This window comes from Hyperoodon ampullatus, assembly GCF_949752795.1.
Source record: "Hyperoodon ampullatus genome assembly, chromosome: 3".
Classification (NCBI taxonomy): domain Eukaryota; kingdom Metazoa; phylum Chordata; class Mammalia; order Artiodactyla; family Ziphiidae; genus Hyperoodon; species Hyperoodon ampullatus.
In genome coordinates, this window is record NC_136916.1 from 169,844,379 (window position 1) to 169,860,457 (window position 16,079).

Below are 16,079 nucleotides of genomic sequence, written 5' to 3' on the forward strand. Positions count from 1 at the left end.
TAAGTTAAAAAAATTGCAAATGAAAATGCAACATTTTACGCTCCAAGTCAGAGGCCTTCTCACCCTTCAAAAGAGGCTAGCAAAGTGGAAAGGAGTTAAAGGTACACTGGAAGCCTGCTTTCTCCTTGGTGCAATTAGAAGGTTTGAAGAAAGTTGAAAAGAGATTAATTTTTGCTCGCAATGTCGCCAATGTCTTCTAACCCCCATGTCCAGACATCACCCATAAATGATCTCTCACTCCACCTGGGATGAGCAGCCCTCAGACTGGGGGACCCTGCGGTAGGCACTGAGGTCCGGGGCTGAGCACTCTGCCTGTAATGGGTGGAGGGGGAGCTGCAGGGGCCCAGCCTGAAGGTGAGAAGGCCCCAGACTGCCCTGCACACAGTGTTCCCTTGAGGCCTAGCAGCCTTGGTCCCTCTAGAGCTCCTGGACTCTGAGCTCTGTCTGCTTAGCAGTTTGGCTTGGTAGAGTATCCATGGGCTTCAGAGTCAGGCAGATCTGCAGCAAACCTCTTCCTGGCACAAGGGACCCAACCTTGTCAGTAGAGTGGATTTAGTAATTGTCAGTCGGGATTAAATGAAATAACGGGAATATGCAAGCCTCGGTCCCAGAGCTTGGCCACACAGCTGGTGTACAGTAATGGCATCCGTTATTATTCCATACATCTTGGGCTTAGGGTAGCAGCAGATCATCAAACCATCCTCCATGCGTTGGCTTTCAACCTCATGGTCACAGGATGGCTACTGGAATGCAGACGTTGCATCTGTATTAAGTCAGGAAGAAGGAGGAGGAGGCAGACATGCTGTCTCTGTTCTTTACATCCAAAACCAAAAGCCTTCCCCAAAGCCCCCAGCAGAGTTTTTGTGAGTCCAGTTGGCCAGCCCCGGTCACTTGGCTGCCTACAGCTGCAAGGGAGGCTAGGAAAATCAGTGAGGAGGAGGTTAGGGTTGTCGTGACTTAGCCCAGGCATTTTCCATCACACTGCCCAGAGTAAAACAGGAATCCTGTCGGTAGGGAAGAAATGGGTAATGGCTGATGGGAAAGCAGCCCATAGCATCTGCCCCAGGATGGTTATTTGATTCCTCCTGATGGCTCTCCCCTGCTCTGCCAGCCTGCCACTGTGGTGTCAGAGCAGAAGTGAGGAAGGAGCCTGAGACTGGCTTAATTTTGCAACAAAGGTTGGGTACAGAATAGAAGCTTCCAGAAACAAAACCTAGAATCCCTTCGCCCACCCACAAGCATTTGCACGCTCTCTTCCCTCTTTTAGAAATACTTCTCCTCCTGTTTTTAGGGACAACATTCATCTTCTCACTGTTTGGCTTTCGTCTGGGAAGATGCCCGGGCGCCCCACATCTCGGGAGGGCATGTTTGGGGCCACCAGAAAGGGAGAAAAAGGAACAAAGCATGAGTTCAAGGGAGGACCCAAGCCTGATTCAGATGGGGTGGGGCAACCAGGGAGGCTTCACCGGGGAGATGGCTTTTATTCATTCATTTAACAAACATCTCATCCCCTGCTCTGCTTCGGGCCCTGTGAGGGGCCCTGGGGCATCAAGTGAATGGAAGGTCTCGGATGGTTCGACAGCTGCCCGCTGGCAAGGGAGGCCCGTGTGACTTTGGAGACTTTGAGGGCTGGGAGCTTCCAGGTCCCCCAGAAATGCCGCTTCCCCGTCACGGAGCCTGGATGCCGAGTACAGGAATCAGAGACCAAGAAGCTCATTGTCAGACAGAAGTTTAGAGTCTGTCCAGGGTGGAGACCAGGTAAGCCTAGAAGTCCCTGACGCCTCATTGTACGATTCTGTGGGCCAGCTCTCTGCTTCCGGTGGTGAGCTCTGGAGAATCTCCTCATCAAAATCCAACACATTTCTCCAGATGGGAAGGGGTTTGTAACACCGAAGCCTCCTTTTCAAGCACTATGGTATTGGGTTGAGGCCACTGTCTAGTCAGTGAGGAGGCTGAGAGGCCGCCCGGTGACAGCTGTCAAAAGTGATGGCCAGGGACCTTTCCTCTAGCGGGTTCCCGGCCGTTGGTTTGCTAAGTGCAGCTGGGCCCGGCAGGTGCTGAAGGGTTGGGATCGTGGACCCCTGCCAGGTCTCAGCAGCGCGGAGGTGCAGGCTGTCGCCGAGGGCCGCCCTCCGGCCCTGGGGGGCAGCGCCCGGGCTGTCCGTTCGGTACCTGTGCGAAGTGGTGGGGGGGATGGCGAGGGGGAGGTGGGGGAAGACGAGGCAGACCTGCTGGACACTTCGGACCCCCCGGGGAGAGGCGAGAGCACGGCTAGTTTGGAGGATCTGGAGGACGAGGGGACCCACTCTGGGGGAGAGGGTGGCAGCGGTGGAGCCCAGAGACGGGGCAGCGGCGGGGGCAGCGTGAGCAAGACCTGCCCCTACGAGGGCCGCAGCCAGACCCCGAGCCAGATACCGAGCCAGGTGGCCAAGCAGCACAAGCCGTGGATGTGCAAGAAGCACCGCAACAAGATGTACAAGGATAAGTACAAGAAGAAGAAAAGCGACCAGGCCCTGAACTGCGGTGGGACCGCCCGGCCTGGCAGCGCAGGAACCATCAAACTTGAGGAAAGTGCAGATAATATACTCTCCACTGTTAGACAGAGAACAGGATCTTTTGGGGATCGACCTGCAAGACCTACTCTTTTAGAACAAGTGTTAAATCAGAAAAGACGGTCATTACTAAGAAGTCCAGAAGTGGTGCAGTTTTCACAGAAACGGCAACAACTACTAAATCAGCAGGTTTGGGAGCAAAGACAACAGCAGTTTCCAGGAACATCAGTGTGAGGGAATTTATCAAGAAGCCCTGCACGTTTTTTATCTTATTGTAGTGGATGGACACATTTTTTTTTTTACATCTTTATTGGAGTATAATTGCTTTACAATGGTGTGTTAGTTTCTGCTTTATAGCAAAGTGAATCAGTTATACATATACATATGTTCCCATATCTCTTCCCTCTTGCGTCTCCCTCCCTCCCACCCTCCCTATCCCACCCCTCTAGCTGGTTACAAAGCACCGAGCTGATCTCCCTGTGCTATGCGGCTGCTTCCCACTAGCTATCTGTTTTACATTTGGTAGTGTATATATGGGATGGACATATTTTTATGCTAAAGATAAATGGGGTAAGATTTGCCAGTAGAAGGTAAACAGTCATTTTCCTGTGCACATGTGTGTATTTGGGGACAAATACGTATTGCACACTGTGCATCTGTGACCCTGTTTCTGTTTTGCTATATTTGTTCATTTGTTTTTTTAGATTCCACATATAAGTGATATCATGTAATATTTGTCTTTCTCTGTTTTCACTTCACGTAGTATGATAATCTCTAGGTCCATCCATGTTGCTGCAAACGGCAGTATTTCATTCTTTTTCTATAGCTGAATAATTTTCCACTGCATATATATACCACATCTTCTTTTGCATATATATACCACATCTTCCTTATCCATTCATCTGTTGATGGGCACTTGGGTTGCTTCCATATCTTGGCTATTGTAAATAATGCTGCAGTGAACATAGGGGTGCATATATCTTTTCTAATGAGTGCTTTTGTTTTCTTTGGATAAATACCCAGAAGTGGAATTGCTGGGTCATATGGTAGTTCTATTTTTTATTTTTCTGAGGAATCTCCATACTGTTTTCCATAATGGCTACACCAATTTACATTCCCACCAATGGTGCACAAGTGTTCACTTTCCCTCACCAATACTTGTTATTTGTTGTCTTTTTGATAATAGCCATTCTGACAGATGTGAGGTGATACCTCACTGTGGTTTTGATTAGCATTTCCCTGATGATTAGTGACGCTGAAAATCTTTTCATGGGTCTGTTGGTCATCTGTATGTCTTCTTTGGAAAAATGTCTATTCAGATCCTCTGCCCGTTTTTTAATTGGGTTGTTTGTGTTTTTGATGTTGAATTGTATATCTTCTTTATATATTTTGGATATTAACCCCTTATTCAGATATATTATTTGCAAATATCTTCTCCCATTCAGTAGATGGCCTTTTCCTTTTGTTGAAAGTTTCCTTTGCTGTGCAAAAGCTTTTTAGTTTGATGTAGTCTCGTTTGTTTGTTTCTGCTTTTGTTTTCCTTGCCTGAGGAGACACATCCAACAAAATGTTACTAAGACCAATGTCAAACAGCCTACTGCCTATGTTTTCTTCTAGAGAAGTTTAATGGTTTCAGGCCTTACATTTAAATCTTTAAACCATTTTGAATTTATTTTTGTGCACTGAGGTATTATGTTCTATAAAACGAATCAGTTTGGAAGTTACAAGTTGATACCCCTACATGGTGGGCCTAACTCTGGCTCCCTGCCTGCCGGGGACCATGGCGTCTGGGATACTAGTCACACACCCGCAGGTGCTTCTGTCAGGGGGAGGTAACATCCACTGTGTCCCTGCAGCCAGCAGTTCAGAGGCTTTCTGTTGGTGAAAGCCCAACAGCTGCTTTTGAAATTGTCACAGCTTCACTCCTTTTTCTGTCTTTCAGAGTGAAGCATCTTTCAACCTAATATCAGAAAAATGTGACATTCTATCAATTCTTCGGGATCATCCTGAAAACAGGATTTACCAGAGGAAAATCCAGGTAAGGCAGAGGGTCAGAAGAAGGGGAGCCTAGATGAAGTGGGCTGGAGTCGGGAGCAGAGAAAGAGGTGCCACTTTGAAGGTAAAAAAGGCTTCGCATTTGGACCAGGTTCCTGGGCAAATGAAAGGGCTCCCAGAATATTGTGATGTTGGGCATTTGCCTTCAAGAGAAATCCTTTCGCTGCAAAGAAAAAAAAAAAATAGCACTTCCGTTTTTAAAAAGCTAGGCACTCTCCTAAGTGTTTCCTTTCTCCCTGAGACCTCAGTACAACATTGCAAGGTCAGAACTTCTATTACCCACGTTTTACAGCTGAGGGAAACGAGGCACAGAAATTAAATGGCAAGTGCACGGCCCTACTGCTAGTGCATTTAGACCAGGCAGCCTGACCTCATAAAAGTCGTCTTTGTAACCGCCCTGCAAGGGCATCTCTCAGGAGGGAAAGCCCACTCCAGCCGGGCTATGCAAAAGGCGGGGTAGGGTTGCTGGAAGGATGCAGGGAGAGTCACAGAACAAGAAGGAGCCTGGGCGCTCCCCTGGTGCCCCCTCTCCACCTCTCGGCTTCCCGCCGGGGCAGGAGCACAGGCTGGGCAGCACACTGACTCTCGTGTCCCCTGGACCCCCCTCGGGAGCCGAGATGGAGTTTTCAAGGAGCTCATCCTTCCCTATGGGCTGCCTCTGGTGGGCCCTGTCAGCTCCACTCTGGTGGGACCCCTTGAAAACCAGCTCTGCTGTCAGAACCCTGAGGGTAGGCAGGCCCAGGAGGCAGCCATGGGGACTCCGGGCCGTTTCAGAGGGAAGCTGACAGCCGGAGCAGAGCTGGAGGGGGCGGCATGGGGAGGCCACACCTCCCACGAAACCCTTTGAAGCACTGGCCAGACTGCTTGGTGAAGGCTGGGGAGGCCCTTCCTACCGACTCTGCAGCCTCCTGGCCCACCTCACAGGCACGCCCACCCTCACTGCCCCACCGTGCACGCCACTGCTCCTCCTCTCAGCGCCATTCCTCCAGGAAGTCTTCCTGGACTGCTGAAGTCTGATGTAGATGCCGCTGCTCCGTGGCACCCCGGTGCTTCCCCTGCCCTCCTGTCACGATCATCTGACTGTCCATCTCACCCCAGACTGTAGGCTCCCGAGGGCAGGGCCGTGGGACCCCCCCACCCCCATACCGTTCGTGCTCAGTGTCTGACACAGGACACACTCCGAGTAGTTTTATTTTTGTGGGATGAGAGTTGGGACACTGTGGAGGGCAGCCAGTCTTAGAGGAGGGAGCAGGTGTTACGTGGGGGAGGCAGGGGCCCCGGCCCTGACGGGACACGACGGGGGTGCTGTTGGTGCAGACACCCACATTTCCTCCGTCCCCCGCAGGAACTCGGCAAAAGGTTCACTGCGATCCGCAAGACCAAGGGGGACGGGAACTGCTTCTACCGGGCCTTGGGCTACTCCTACCTGGAATCTCTGCTGGGGAAGAGCAGGGAGATACTCAAGTGAGTGGGGCACAGGGGATGCTGGGTGGGCCGCCAAGGGGCCGGCTGGGGAAGGACAGTGACCTCGCGGGCACTCTCAGCCCTCTGGTCTCAGTGCGCTTAGGCAAGTCGCGTTGGGTGCGTTCTCGAAGCCTCACTGCAAGGAGAACACAAAGAAGCGTTGCCCCGTTGTTCTGGGTGATCTCAGCTGACCTTGGGTTTCAGTGCGTGAGTGACCCAGGGGTCCACCTGGTCAGCCTGGATCTAGAGTTGATGCTGTCCAAGGTCTCTCTGTCCCGCAGCTGCTGCCCGTAGCGATCCTCCCTTAGACCCTCGGGTTTTGGCCTAGCTCGAGGCTTCTCATACTTCGTCATTTGTGCAAACCCCCTGGGATCTTCTTCAGCTGCAGATTTCAGTTCAGTAGGTCTAGGGCGGGGGATTCCGCATTTCTCACAAGCTCCCCGGAGAAGCCGCCCCTGCCGCTGGGCCTCGGACCACGCTGGGGAGCAAGGAGCTGAGAGCCGCTTCTTAAGCTTGGAGGTCTCGCAGCCCTGACAGGATTGGATGAAGACCCTGGGCTTCCTCGTCAGACAACCTCCCCCACATTCCCTGGGGAAGAGTGCAGAGTGGCCACGGGTCACAGAGCCCCTGTGGTTGAACCGTGGACCCCGGCACCAGAACTCCTTCGCCGGGGCCGGTTTCTACCCCGCCTTCCGTCCGGGGCCCCCTCACTCCTGCAGCCGTCACCCAACTGGGTGCCACACGCAGACCGTGTTGTGGGCCCTGGGGATGCAGCAGCAAACAAGAGAGACAAAACACCCTGCCTGTGGAGCTGGCATCCTAACCGGAAAAGAGGGACAGTGGATACGAAGCGTACTTGATGTGTCGGACGGTGATAAGCATTGTGGGAAGAAAAATCAGGCAGGAAGGGAGGCCAGGTTGTCCAGGGGTAGAGGCTGCAGTTTTTTGTTTTTAATTTATTTCTTTATTGGCTGCGTTGGGTCTTCGTTGCTGTGTGCAGGCTTTCTCTAGTTGCAGCGAGCGGGAGCTACTCTTCGTTGCGGTGGCTTCTCTCTGTGGTGGAGCACAGGCTCTAGGCACGCGGGCTGCAGTAATTGTGGCTCGCGGACTCAGTAGTTGTGGCTCGCGGGCTTAGTTGCTCCGCGGCATATGGGATCTTCCCAGACCAGGGCTCGAACCCGTGTCCCCTGCATTGGCAGGTGGATTCTTAACCACTGCGCCACCAGGGAAGTCCCGAGGCTACACTTTTAAGTAGGGGTTGGAGAGGTAGGGGGGGCAGGTTTTTTTTTTTTTTGGTACGCGGGCCTCTCACTGTTGTGGCCTCTCCCGTTGCGGAGCACAGGCTCCGGACGTGCAGGCCCAGCGGCCATGGCTCACGGGCCCAGCCGCTCCGCGGCATGTGGGATCTTCCCGGACCGGGGCAGGAACCCGTGTCCCCTGCATTGGCAGGCGGACTCTCAACCACTGCACCACCAGGGAAGCCCAACGGGCCTTTTTAAGGACCTTGAATGTTGGCCTGAATGAGATGGAGCCACAGAGGGTTCAAGAGAGCAAGGGGCCTGATGTGCGGCCGGCTGCGTGCAGGATAAACGCAGCGGCGCTCAGCCAGGGAGCAGCAGGGGATGCAATCCGGGAGAGCCCAGAGGAGGGGTGGTGACGGTGGCCTGAGCAGGTGGAGGTCGATCGCAGAGCCCTGCAGGGGTGGCGCCAACAGGATTCACTCGTGGCTGGAGTGGGGTGTGTGAGCAGAGACAGGAGTTGAGGATGGGTGCCTGGGGTTTGGCCTGAGAGTTAAAAAAAGCAGGAGCTCCATGTTGCTAAGTCCGAAATCCCCGTGGGCCATCCAAGCGGGGTCCAGTGGGAAGTACCGGGAGGGTGTTACCCCATATTACAGATGAGTAAACCGAGCTTCGGAAAGGTTGAGTGACTTGCCCCAGGTCCCACTAAAGCTGGTGTGTGGCCGAGAGGGCCTGTGCTCCAAGTCCTGACGCCGTCCTCCTCCTCCCTCACCTCGTCGGGTGGGAGTCCTGCCCTGGGTGTTTGTCCCTCGCTTGACTGGGTCTGTTTGTCGCCGTCTCTGTGTCCCCAGGGCTGGCATGGTGGGGCCAGCAGTCGTTGGTGAGGAATGAGTGTGGGGATGCGGCGGGGGCTCAGGAGTGCGTGGCCAGGGAGGGGAAGGGTGTGAAGGCAGGAAGCTGGGAACAGAGCTGTGCACATTCACAGCCTCACAGAACAGTGGCCAGAGGGGCCCTCCCAGCACCCCTCGTGGAGGCCTGTTACCATCACCCATGCCGTAAGAAAGGGCAGCCTACGTCCCAAAGCCGGAGAGCGACATAGCAGCAGGGCTGTGGCTCCCAGCACAGCACTCCTTCCCACACCTGCCCTGGCCAAACCGGGCTCACTACGCCGGCCGGCCCAGCCTTTGGTGGTTTGCCTTTCGGCAGAAGCGCCTCACCTTCCAGGTTAGATGGTTCCACTTCACACACACCACCCTCTCCTCACCTCCCCTGTCCCACAAGGCACCTAAGCCTCCCAGGCCTTCCTCATTGTGCCTTTAGTCCCTCGTGAAGACCCCTCCCGTGTCCTCCCTGGAGTCTGGTCTCCCCTCCCAGGGGACAGGCTGTGGTTACGCCCGTGCCAGCTGGTCCCCCAGAGCCTCTGCACTTGGTCCTTCTTGCGGGGCATGCATCCCTCCTTCTGTGGACCAATCACTTGGACTGTATCTCGTCTCTGCTGCTGAACTCTGTGTCCGGGGGCGGTTCCTCGCCATCCCCAAGGGGGGACCAGGACAGGTCCCAGATGGGGCCGTGCCAGTGGGGGGCCTGCAGTGGGAGCACTAACAAAGCAGGGGTCCCTGGACCAGGTCTTGAGGGATGGTCAGTTCTGGCAGAAGTTTAGTGGCTGTTTGGCCGGGAGGCCTGATTTGTGGTGTGAGTTGATTTCTGTAGTATAAATACCCTTGTCATGATTCTTTTTTTCAAGCTACCATCATGGGGTCACTGAACAGGGAGTTGGGAAGAGATACGTAACACGTGCTATAGTCCAAATCGTATTTCCACCATCCACACACAATAGACAAAGATTACCTCAAGAGCATAGATTATAATTTGTGTTTTAAAGTTATTTAAGTTTATATAACTTGATTCTTAAATAATGGCTGTTTAACACCTGGATGGCAAAATGCGTAAATTTAACAACTAGCTCTTGTGAACAGGTACCAACCAGCGCTAGCACACCTCTGAGAAGAGCATCCCTGGCTAAGGGGACAGTGGAGGCTAAGGGGTGAGAACGCAAATGGGTAGTGACTGTGGGGTGTGAGGGAAGCTGTGAGACTTGACTAGAGATGAAGCTGCTGAGCTCGGCAGGGGCCCTTCCAGGACACCTGTGCTGAGGAGCTGTGTCCTGAGGGAGAAGGCTGTGGCAGGTCACTCTAAGGTCCCTGTGGAGAGGGGACCAGGAGTGAGGGAAGGCTGGGTGTGGCCCAGGCCAGAGATGGTGTTGACACACCAGGAACCATGGGGACAGGAAGGAGGGACAGAGTCAACAGACCTTCAAAAGGTAGAATCAATATATCTGGGAGTGGGTGGTGATTACCTCAATTTCCTCATCTGTGAAATGGGTATACTACCCACCTCCCGTGACTGTACAGGGGAGGATGGAACAAATCAGTGTGTGGTCCACGTGGAAGTGCTTTGAAAAGTAGAAAAGTCCTAGTAGAAAAGTGACACACACCCTCTCAGGTGTGTATGGGGGTGGTGGGTGAGTGGGATGACAGCTGACGTCACAGCAGCACCCCCTGCAGTTCCTTATAAGTACCAGTCTTTCCCCTCTAGGTTCAAAGAGCGTGTACTGCAGACCCCAAACGACCTTCTGGCTGCTGGCTTCGAGGAGCACAAGTTCCAAAACTTCTTTAATGCTGTGAGTTAACCTGGGCACGACAGCTGAGGGGCCAGGTCCTCCCTCGCTGGCAGAGCAGACAGGAGCGGGCACTGGCTGGAGTCCCCTCACCGCCCAGGGCTCTGTGGTTGCGCCCCTCTGGCTCCTCCCAGCTGGGGAAGGGCTGAGGGTTGCTTCCTGCTTGTGGGGACATCGAGGGAACAGGGAGCCCAGGGCCCTGCCGTCTCTCTGGGAGGAGGTACCTCCTTTGGGGCACTAGCTCTCAGGCTGGAAGCTTCCCCCAGCCTCCGTCAGCCCCTCCCCTCTGCACCCCATTCCCCGGACCCCACTAGTGAAGGCAGTGGGGTTGGAGGACTGTCAGTTCTGAATCTGTAAATAAGAATTGCAACCACGGCAGTGAGGAGGGAGACTAACCGCTGCTCCTTAGACGTGACTCTGGGCTAAGGGACTCGCTACAGAATATCTCTAACCCTGTCACGGAGCTTTGGCGGGGTCTCTGATTGATTGATTTTGGCGCCTCAGCTTGAGGATTTGAAGATGGAAATGCCCGTGGAGGGAGGCCCACGGAGGGGGGGGGCGGGGCTTGCCGGTCCCCTGGCTGAGGGCCCAAGGGCTGCAGTTTTACAGCGTGGTAGAGCTCGTGGAGAAGGACAGCTCCGTGGCCAGCCTGCTGAAGGTGTTCAACGACCAGAGCTCCTCGGACTGCATCGTGCAGTTCCTGCGCCTGCTCACGTCAGCCTTCATCAGGAACCGCGGAGACTTCTTCCGACATTTCATCGATGAGGAGATGGACATCAAAGACTTCTGCACTCATGTAGGTCCTCGGGGCCCAGGCTTTGGGGACTCGGGCTCTGGCCCTGGGCTCCGCTCTCATCCCTCTCTCCTTAGGAGACTTTAGCACCAGCATTCCCTAACCAGGGGACCTGGGTGTCATGTCTACATTGCAATTCAAAGAGCACTAGGTTAGCAAGCGGGACACATCCTCCTTCGGCCCAAAGTGTGTGGCTTTGGGCAAGTCACTGTCCCTCTCTGGGCCTCAGATTTCTCATCTGAGAAATAAGGGCTTTGGACTAGACTGTTCACAGAATTACAGAGTAGCAACCCCAGAGTCACATTTGCCCAAGACCTGTTTTGTTTATGATGTATGGTATTTACCTGAAAGAGCTGCCAACATTTAAACATTGGGCAATTTTCGTATGAATGTCTGGATTTCTCTGGAAAAATCAGAAGATCCAGCTCCCCAGGCCTTATTCCTTTTTGTTTTTTTTTTAATAAATTTATTTTTTATTTATATTATTTATTTTTGGCTGCGTTGGGTCTTCGTTGCTGCGCGTGGGCTTTCTCTAGTTGCAGCAAGCCGGGGCTACTCTTTGTTGTGATGCGTGGGCTTCTCACTGCGGTGGCTTCTCTTGCTGCAGGGCACAGGCTCTAGGCCCACGGGCTCTAGAGCGCAGGCTCAGTAGTTGTGGCGCACGGGCTTAGTTGCTCTGGGGCACGTGGGATCTTCCCGGACCAGGGATCGAACCCATGTCCCCTACATTGGCAGGCGGATTCTTAAGCACTGTGCTACCAGGGAAGTCCTTCCCAGGCCTTCCTCTTGCCCGGCAGTAATCAGTAGGAGCTAAATGGCAGCTGCCCTAATTATTGGGACTCAGTAGGCAGCTTGTCTCTCCATTGACTCACCCACTCGCTCGCCTAGCCCTCTGTAAGCACATAAGCTTGAAATCCCTTTATGATGAAACCCCTTTCTGCTGAGATTCTTTGACTCTGTGCATTAGGAAGCCCAAGCTGAAAAGCCCCTGCCCCCCTTTCCAGATTCTTCAAAGTAGTGTCTTCTTCTCACAACTAGGGGGTCCAGAATCAAAAAGATCTAGATTCAAGCCTTGCAACTGTGGCAATTTCTGTTACCTCCTCAGTGAGCCTGCGTTTCCTCCTCTGGAAAATGCAGATGTCAACATCTGCCTCGCAGGTTGCTGTGGAGATTATTTCCCAGTGCAGAGGTTTTGACCCAGGACCACGAAAGCCAGGGTTGGACCTCTCGCTTGTCCTTTGCCAGGCCTCCGTCCTCAACTGGGTTGTTTTTTCATTGTGGCCTTTGCAGGAAGTGGAGCCCATGGCCATGGAGTGTGACCACATCCAGATCACGGCCCTGTCCCAGGCACTGAACATTGCCCTGCAGGTGGAGTATGTGGACGAAATGGACACGGCCCTGAACCACCACGTGTTCCCCGAGGCTGCCATCCCTGCCGTGTACCTGCTCTATAAAACCTCCCACTACAGCATCCTTTATGCAGCCGATAAACGTTGATTTTAGGCCATGCAGTGGAGCCTGTCACCTAACGGGACTGCATTCTTTTTTTTTTTTTTTTTTTTTTTTTTTTTTTTTTTGCGGTATGCGGGCCTCTCACTGTTGTGGCCTCTCCCGCCGTGGAGCACAGGCTCCGGACGCACAGGCCCAGCGGCCATGGCTCACAGGCCCAGCCGCTCCGCAGCATGCGGGATCCTCCCAGACCGGGGCACGAACCCGTGTCCCCTGCATCGGCAGGTGGACTCTCAACCACTGCGCCACCAGGGAAGCCCTACGGGACTGCATTCTGAATGGAACGTTACAGCTTTTCAATTTTTTTAAGCGATTTAGACTATAGTTAGAAAATGTGCAGCCTTTTGGGCAAAGTCACTGGGAATAAGGCCTACTCACTACGGACTGGTGGTAACTTGGCGATATTTTTAGTGTTTATCTTCACGGAGGATCCAGTGTTTTCTCACTCTGGGCTAGGAAGCCACATGTCCTGGCTCTACCCCAGTTCTGAGACCTTGCATAGGACACCTCTCTCTGGGCCCAATTCTTCATCTGGAGGAGGTTCCTGCCAGTGTTGACATTCCATTGTTGTATAAAAATGGGGTCCTCTGGTTTATTTTCACCAGGGGCAGTGCCTCTCTGTAGGGGAAGAAAAGCTCAAGATCAGCTGTCTTAAGTGACTTACCAGTTCTACAAAAAAATCAAGTCCAGTCAGCCGTTGGACTGGACTTTGGTGCACGGTGAATTGAGGCCAATATGAATGCGAGGGCTTCAGTGTACTTCCAAGCATTCATGACAGTGTTTTCTTACCCCTAACTTGAGGAAAAAGATACTTTTATGCCAGTCTAGAAAGAGGCCTGTAGCCATCAGCGTGAAGCCCAAGTTGTTGGGCCCCTCTATCTCCCTCAGGGCCAGGACTGCCTGCCTTCTGGTGGGCAGCCCTGCAGGGTTCTGCCACCAGCCCTACCTGGACAGACACTGAGAAGGACTAAGGTCTGGGACCAAGAAGGTGTCTCATCGTCCCCAACACATCCTGGAAGTAGAATACGGATACTCAGCCAGGTGGAGACATCGGTCCGCACATGCAGCCGTAGACTCCAGCTGAGCAGAACAGACAAGGTTTTCTGAGGCTGCCTTTGGCTTCCTTTCCCCTTTCCCCGCTTCTGTCTGGCTTATGGGCTGGCTAGAGATTAGGTGGCAAAGAACAGAGATAAGCCGAGGAGACTGGCAGTGGGGGAGGTCGCCTCTGGGGAAGCTGCCTGGTAGCCAAGAGCCCTGGCTCTGGCCAGTCTCCCTGTTCATCCGCCTGAACATGCCCCTTAATGACCCCCTCACCTTGCTGCCTCAGGATCTCGAGGAGCCCTGGCTGGGCTGGGACGCTGCCAGCAAGCTCTCTTCCTCTCTGGGAAGAAATGGAGAATGCAGGGGTGTGGAATCGCCTTCCTTAATCGAAGGCCTCACAGGTTCCATTCTGCAGGGATTTATTAGAATCTGTTGGTGCTGCAGTGCCAGACTGTGGTGTCTGCCGACAGGCAAACTGTGCACCAGGAGGACGGGGTGACAGACTGCTCCCGATCCTCGTATACAAATGTCAGATTGGTATCAGTCTTCCGCCTTTGTGAAAACTGATGTCAGGGTGCTTTTAATGCCAGGCAGGGACCCAGGTTCCCATACTGCCCTTGGCTGGAACTTGGACCCCAAGGGCTCAAGTTAAATAAGTGACTGTCACTTTTTCATAGGAATGTAAAGCTGACCCTGATCTCTGAATTGGTTCAGTGGTCCCACCTTGCTCTGGGTAGGAGTGCTGTGACAAGTACACTGTAAGAGCGGGGTAACATGTTACATGATTTGTGAGTATCATGATCCCTGTTTCCAAACTGAAGGACACTGACCTGCATCTTGGCTGCTCTGAGCAGTTGTGAGATGGGTCCTGGGCCTCCAGCTGGGCTCTCAAGCACAGTATAATCAGCACTGGCTGCCACTTAACTGCATTTGTAGCTTGTGTAGCGTTCACAAAAGCCAAGCTTTCTCTTTGGCAGACAAGCTGGAGAACTCCCCTCTGAGGTGTGTCTGTGCTGTGTCTCCAGGCCGGAGAGCCTGCCAGTGCTCACGTGGGACCCTCTTCTCAGGGGAGATCCGATCAGTTTAGAATCAGAATGCCCAAGAGAGGCAGGCTGTTGTCATGACCTCCCTCTCCGCTCTCCCATTTTTCATAAAACTATTGGCCAAATCCAAACCGCTGCTCTCTTCCCTTCCCATCTGCCCTCAGCTCTTGCCTCTGAAGGGAAAGCACCATGGAGGAAAGGCGTGGCAGAATTCAGAGAAGCTTTAAGTAACCAATGTAAAATCCAGTCATCCGTGGACACTACCCTGCTTATGTACAGCAGCCAGTCATGTCAGCAATCACGCTTCCTGGGTAATTCCTCACCCGGCCCACAAAGCCTTCTCTTTGCAGACCAAAAGCTGGAAGGAAGGTTGCTTTCAGAGTTTGTCTTTACAACTGCACATGTGTTACCTTCCTTCCAAAGGGGACTTTACAAACCAGTGTGAATACTTAGCAACAAAAAAACTGTCCTTGCTTTTGGTTCCTACTTTAAGCACATAGTGGCTCTGGAGCCACACCGCCTGGGTTCAAATCTTCAACTTTGCCACTAACTAGTTATATGACCTTGGCCAAGTCCCTTCACCTCCAAGTTCCAATTCCCACATTAGTGAAATGGAGACGATTCCAACACATCACAGAATTATCGGTTCAAGTGGAACAAGATTACATGTGAAAACAATTGCAAGACCTGACGCACAGTGAGTGCCCTACAAATGGGATGCTTCCCCCCACAGATCCTTCCCCATGGGCTGCAGCAGAACACTGCAAGATGGGAAAACATGCCACCTTGGCAGTGGCACTGTGGTTTCCCAAACAGGGAAGAAGTCTAAGGACCAAACGCATTCCTGTGATGAGCGGAAATAGGGGCAGGGGCCCCTTGTCCCGTGGGATGTAGGCCAGGCCTACAGCTTCCTCGGGCAATTGGTAAAAACATTTTCCTAGCATTAAAATGGTTTCCATAACAACTGTTTGTCCTGGCTTCTTAATAGTGGGTACCTGGCATGCACCAAAAATCAACACTACTATCCCATAGGGCTTGTACGTGTGAGTGGATTAGCACGGGTAGCAGTGTCCTTGTTTAGTGAAAGGTCCAGACACTCAGGAAATTCTGTCCTTGGGCTGGGCTGGAGGTGCCAGAGGAACCACAGGCCTCACCAAAGCTTCACCTCATCAGGTCAGAGAGCAACACTGTCAGGGAGGCTGGCCCCATCTTTTAAAACCTAGCTCTTTAACATGTTACCCCACAAAAAAGAATTTGCTGTTAGAGGGCAAGGACAGGATGTCACAGGACATTAGTGGATCTGTTTGGCCTGTGACAAGTGTCCTCAGGCCTCTCATGGCTCAGGTGCTGCTCAGGGACCTTGACCCTGCTTATACTTCCACTGTATCATTTGGAAAATGGCGAGTCCCCCTGCCATCCTCTGATAGCTATCACTCAGGAGCTTCACAGACGAGGGCTGTTTTCTTCTGCATTCTCCTCTCCGGGTCACTGGTGACACTTGGGAGACAGTCTCTGGCAACACTGCTGACTTCTAAAACCAAAGCACTTTTCTGAACTTCCCTTGGGCCTCCAAGGAAATACCCAAGGTTCTTATCCCAGCTCTGCCACTTGACTGCTGTGTGACCCTGAGCAAGTCTTAGCCACTCACAGTGAGGTTTCTCAACTGCAAAAAAGGGTAAAGACGTTATGTCCCAGGGCCTTGACGGA

The 16,079-nt window shown here is 53.0% G+C and overlaps 1 protein-coding gene and 1 pseudogene across 2 annotated transcripts; both read left to right on the plus strand.

The window, feature by feature from the left end:
* Positions 1-1,556: 1,556 nt before the first annotated feature.
* On the plus strand, positions 1,557-2,786 carry LOC307049678 (regulatory factor X-associated protein-like; annotated as a pseudogene). Its single transcript has 2 exons — positions 1,557-1,758; positions 2,099-2,786. The product of its transcript is annotated as a regulatory factor X-associated protein-like (transcript).
* Positions 2,787-4,332: 1,546 nt separating this feature from the next.
* On the plus strand, positions 4,333-12,350 carry OTUB2 (OTU deubiquitinase, ubiquitin aldehyde binding 2; the record flags this gene model as incomplete). Its single annotated transcript, XM_079699199.1, has 6 exons — positions 4,333-4,373; positions 4,470-4,590; positions 5,953-6,071; positions 9,905-9,989; positions 10,588-10,782; positions 12,070-12,350. The coding sequence occupies 6 exons, from the start codon at positions 4,333-4,335 to the stop codon at positions 12,274-12,276; spliced, it is 768 nt and encodes a 255-aa protein (XP_079555325.1). The 3' UTR covers positions 12,277-12,350.
* Positions 12,351-16,079: the final 3,729 nt, after the last annotated feature.